Source organism: Aegilops tauschii, chromosome 4 (assembly GCF_002575655.3).
Source record: "Aegilops tauschii subsp. strangulata cultivar AL8/78 chromosome 4, Aet v6.0, whole genome shotgun sequence".
Classification (NCBI taxonomy): domain Eukaryota; kingdom Viridiplantae; phylum Streptophyta; class Magnoliopsida; order Poales; family Poaceae; genus Aegilops; species Aegilops tauschii.
The window spans coordinates 492,070,335-492,075,676 of NC_053038.3; the positions used below are offsets into that span (position 1 = coordinate 492,070,335).

The 5,342-nt window shown below is 49.1% G+C and overlaps 1 protein-coding gene across 1 annotated transcript; it reads right to left on the reverse strand.

The window, feature by feature from the left end:
* Positions 1-652: 652 nt before the first annotated feature.
* Positions 653-1,918, reverse strand: LOC141021996 (uncharacterized). The gene is made up of 2 exons (XM_073497866.1): positions 1,671-1,918; positions 653-1,073 (listed from the first exon to the last, which is right to left on the reverse strand). The coding sequence occupies exons 1-2, from the start codon at positions 1,916-1,918 to the stop codon at positions 653-655; spliced, it is 669 nt and encodes a 222-aa protein (XP_073353967.1).
* Between the last annotated feature and the right edge of the window lie 3,424 nt (positions 1,919-5,342).

Sequence of the window (5,342 nt, forward strand, 5' to 3'; positions counted from 1 at the left end):
ACACATGCCTCTGAGACCACACTATTGTGCACCCACAACGTTGATACCCGTGCACCAAGAAGTTGCAATCCCGTGCCTTGCGTACCTGGATCCAGGTGCCTCTCTCACATGACACTTGCCATGACTCTTACATGCCCCATGATGTCGCACAACCTTGACTCTGCACACTTCCAAACCGTGACCCTGTAACTATGTATTCGGAGCTCAACTCTGCTACTCCGTCCACGTGCCTCTGGCCCCTGTAGTAACACACGCCGGTGACTCTAGAGACTGCAAACATGTGCCTCTCTAACTGCGTATTCCGACCCATACCACTCCTTCCACTCCTCAAGAAGTCGCGCTTGTGTGCACAACTAAACTGTACTCAACGCAAAAAGAGTGCTTTGCATTTTGTTGTTTTTAGAGTAAAAAGCAACATTACTACTTCAAAATCACATGATTGCTGAATAAACATAGTACTTAGAAAGCTAAATAACTTGCTCAATCACATAAACAAACTACAACTTGACATAAGGAAACTTGTTTAACCTGATACAGATGACATTAGAAACGGCTTCGTTCTAACAGAAGTAAACTACGAACCTGATAAAATAGAAAGGACAAGCATAAACACAAGCAACTCCATGATCAGTTTTCTATGTTTTCGTCATCACTAGTATCCGTAGTAAGGATCGCCATAATTCTTCTCTGCCTCTTTTGCACTCTCCAGACCTTCTCTGATGTTTTCAATTCTCTTCCACGACTCGTAGGTGGCGTACGCATCTATCGCTGCATACTCAATGAGGTAATTTGGCAGTGGGCTGATCCCCCATAGTTTATGGTCTTCAACCCTATCAATCTTATCCTTCATCTGTTTGTAGAATGGGTGGATCATGCTCCCTACAACATCAGCCAAAGAGTGGTACCTCTTTCTTCCCTTGAAAGGAACTCTCCATTTGCGCTGGATGTCGATGTACTTGTCGGGGTTGATCTCCAAACCAGAACTTCGCAGCATCTCTTTGTCACCTTCAATACTGAAGCCGACAAAGGTGTAGAATCTATCCTCCTTCAGGAACGGGCGCAGACTCTTGGGCCTGCAGGGGGATGACACATTTAAGGTGGATCCATCAAGTATCGATCAAGTACATGCTTATATAGTACGTATAATTCATGGACGAAAAAATTTCAGAAACTGCTATGCAGAGTTCAGAAATAAAATACAAGCACAGCATGTTATTTTTATTTTTAGTATTTACACTTGAATCAATTACCTATCTACTTCTTAGCCACGTTAACACATCAATTCAAGAAACTGAACTACACTAGAACATGAAATATAGAAAATACACTAGAACAAAAAGTACGCTAGAACATCAAGTTCAGAAAATAATCTCGTACATCAAATCCATAAATTAATCTAGTGCATCAAATACATAAACTGATCTGGTGAGTCAAGTTCAAAATCTATTCTGCTGCATCTACTTCAGAAACTTCACTGATACATCAAGTCAATAAACCAATTTAATCAAATTTCAGGGTGAAAAGCTAATTAAACAGAAGCATGGAGAGGTTGAAACTGTAGGATGGTTCACCATTTTGTTGCCGCGGTGATGTGATATACCAAACAGAGTTCCTCCACGCATAACTGTAGAACTGCTGCCCTCCGCGGAGGTTCGTCCTCCCTGGTATACTCGACATCAACGCCGATGTACTGAGGGTACAAGCCGCAGACCCTCTTCAGGATCCTGCTGATCATCTTGTCGGCTTCCTCAGGATTGCTGGTGCATACGACATCCAGCTTTTCCTTGCCGTGGATGTCAACCTCCTTGAGGTGCACTTTGTAGTCGTGCTTCTGACCGGGGACCTGAACATCGTCGACCTCTGTGCTCTGGTCGGACGTCTCACCACGGGGACGCTTGGCAGATGGTTCCTCCGCCATTACGCTCCTCCAGCGATGGCCGCCTTGACACAGAGATTGTGAGGAGATGCTAGTTGAGATGGAACGGCAATAGTGTTTTCAGAATTGAGCGGCTTGGAAGCGCAGTTACCCTTTTGTGCCAAGGTATGGGTCGTGGAGGAGGCGGTTGGAGGCGGCCTCGTCGTGGTAGTGAGGGCGGAAGACATGCGCTCGTCGTTGCTGTGCGTCGAGGCAACCGCCGAGTGGCAGTGCTCGCGGTTGCCGGGAAAAAGCAACCGTCAAATCGTCCGATTAAGCACGTAACAAATGTTATTGCTCGCACCTTTCCCGACGCACGCCGCTACTACCACACGACCAATGTTGCACAGACTTCACACATGTGGACCCACAACCGATACTCTTTGTGTACTATTCGCACAAATGCCTCTACTACCAAACTTCCTGACGCATCACTCTCACGTGCCCGTGGCGACACACGCTCGTAACTCTAAAGACTTCACAACCGTGACTCTCTGAGTATGTCTTCAGATGCATGCCCCTGCCACCACACATTTGTGCATCCACAGAGTTGATACCAGTGCCTCTAAAATTCCAACGTCGGTGCCTGTAGAGCCTGGTGTTCCGTGCCTCACACGTCTATTAAGATGCTATAGCGAACAAAAAAAAGCCAGGCGACACGAATCTTGATACTAAAATCAGACCGTCGAAGATTACAGACGGTTCCATCATTTCCATCTCTCCCACCTCCACCACTCTCTTCCTTCCTCTCTTCCACAGCAAAATCTCGAAACATTCCACACTCACACAAGGTCTCCTCCTAGGTTCAGTACACGGGCCCAAATTCCAAGTAGAGTTCCCCTCGCAAAACAACCGCCACCACGCTTCGCCAACCACCCTCCCACTTCGAGATACACACCGTCAAACGGTGCGCCCAACAACACAAAGTACCCACCCGACGGCGACGAAGCAAGGACTTCAACACCACCGGCGAAAATCACAACAACAAAAAATGAACAGACAGAATAGACCGATGGAAGCGAGAAGCCGAACACAAGCAATCGAATGTAAATAACAATCTATCCCATTGCATTCCATTTCCAGGGACAACAACCCTAGCCACCACAAAAAGCCGAGTTTTGCACTATCCAAAATCAACTTGTCTAAAAAATCGAAGTAATGTACACACGACATTTAATAGAAACGCTGCTGCTCCCCGCTACGGAATTTTCACCACACGATATGTGCTTAAAAGTACTACACCTGCCACATCACTAACTATAATACCTCAAACGATTCAAATACTGTGAGCATACTGAGAGCTCAAACTTGGTAATTACACCAGATTTTCTCTGCCCGTTGTCCCTTGATTGTAACTATTTTCAAGTTAAGTGCCTCGTGTCCGTCACAGCAGTGTTTTACTTCAGTGCCTCCTGTACCAGAATCCGTGCCTCCTGTACATTCAAAGCCCTGCCTCATGTGCGTACATCCACGTGCCTCGCATGACACTTTTCGTGACTCCTACGGAGCCCGTCGTGCCACACCCACGTCACTTCACAACCGTGGTTCTCTAACCGATTAGTCGGACCCATGCCTCTGCCGACACACTTTTGTGCATCCATAGAGTGCACACCCGTGACTTGAGAAAACACACGTACGTGCCTGTTGTGGATTCACCTTTTCTGCCTTCCGTGACTGAACCAACGTGCCTCACGTGCCTAACGAAACATGCGCCATGACTCTTACATGGTCCCACTGCCACGCCCGCGTCACTCCCGAGACTTCACAGCCATGCCTCTTTAACCGAGCATTCTAACACATGCCTCTCCCAACGCACTCTTGTACTACATCCACAGGGTTGATACCCGTGCCTCGAGAAGCAGCATGTCCGTGCCTGTGTTGGCTTCATTTCCGTGCCTCCTATGCTTACATCCACATGCCTGTAGAACCTGCACTTCCGTGCCTCGTGTGCCTGCATCCACATTCCTGAAGAGAGGCTCCACTTCAGCACTACCACGTGACTTAGCAAACGTGCTACCTTCATTTCTGTGCCTACACGTACATGCACCCACGTGCCTCACGTGTCACTCGCCCAGACTCTTACGTGCCCCGTAATGCCACACCCACGTGACTTCACGAACGTGGTTCTGTAACCGAGTAGTCGGACTCATGCCTCTGTCGTCATACGTTTGTGCATCCAGAGAGTGCACACCCGTGACTTGAGAAAACACACGTACGTGCCTGTTTTGGATTCACCTTTTCTACCTTCCATGCCTGAACCAACGCGCCTAACGAAACATGCGTCGTGACTCTTACATGGTCCCACTGCCACGCCCGCGTCGCTCCCGAGACTTCACAACCATGCCTCTTTAACCGAGCATTCTAACACATGCCTCTCCCAACGCACTCTTGTACTACATCCATAGGGTTGATACCCGTGCCTCGAGAAGCAGCATGTCCGTGCCTGTGTTGGCTTCATTTCTGTGCCTCCGCTGCTTACATCCACGCGCCTCACACGACACTGGCCTCCTGTGCCTGCGTCAACGTGCATGTAGAACCTGCACTTCAGTGCCTCGTGTGCCTGCATCCAAATGCCTGTAGAAAGGCTCCACTTCAGCACTACCACGTGACTTCACAAACGTGGTGCCTTCATTTCTGTGCTTACACGTACATGCACCCATGTGCCTCACGTGTCACTCGCCCAGACTCTTACGTGCCCCGTAATGCCACACCCACGTGACTTCACGAACGTGGTTCTGTAACCGAGTAGTCGGACCCATGCCTCTGCCGCCACACGTTTGTGCATCCAGAGAGTGCACACCCGTGACTTGAGAAAACACACGTACGTGCCTGTTGTGGATTCACCTTTTCTGCCTTCCATGCCTGAACCAACGTGCCTTTGTTGCTCCCGAGACTTCACAACCATGCCTCTTTAACCGATCATTCTAACACATGCCTCTCCCAACGCACTCTTGTACTACATCCACAGGGTTGATATCCGTGCCTCGAGAAGCAGCATGTCCGTGCCTGTGTTGGCTTCATTTCCGTGCCTCCGCTTCTTACATCCACGCGCCTCACACGACACTGGCCTCCTGTGCCTGCGTCAACGTGCCTGTAGAACCTGCACTTCCGTGCCTCGTGTGCCTGCATCCACATGCCTGTAGAAACGATCCACTTCAGCACTACCACGTGACTTCGCAAACATGATGCCTTCATTTCTGTGCCTACACGTACATGCACCCACATGCCTCACGTGTCACTCGCCCAGACTCTTACGTGCCCCGTAATGCCACACCCACGTGACTTCGCGAACGTGGTTCTGTAACCGAGTAGTCGGACCCATGCCTCTGCCGCCATACGTTTGTGCATCCAGAGAGTGCACACCCGTGACTTGACAAAACACACGTACGTGCCTGTTTTGGATTCACCTTTTCTGCCTTCCATGCCT

Excerpts from the sequence above, each read along its gene's own strand:
- LOC141021996 (XM_073497866.1), bottom strand. The coding sequence starts at position 1,918 with ATGGCGGAGGAACCATCTGCCAAGCGTCCCCGTGGTGAGACGTCCGAC. Across the intron at positions 1,074-1,670 it reads TACATCGGCGTTGATGTCGA|GCCCAAGAGTCTGCGCCCGT; the intron begins GTATACCAGGGA and ends ATCCCCCTGCAG.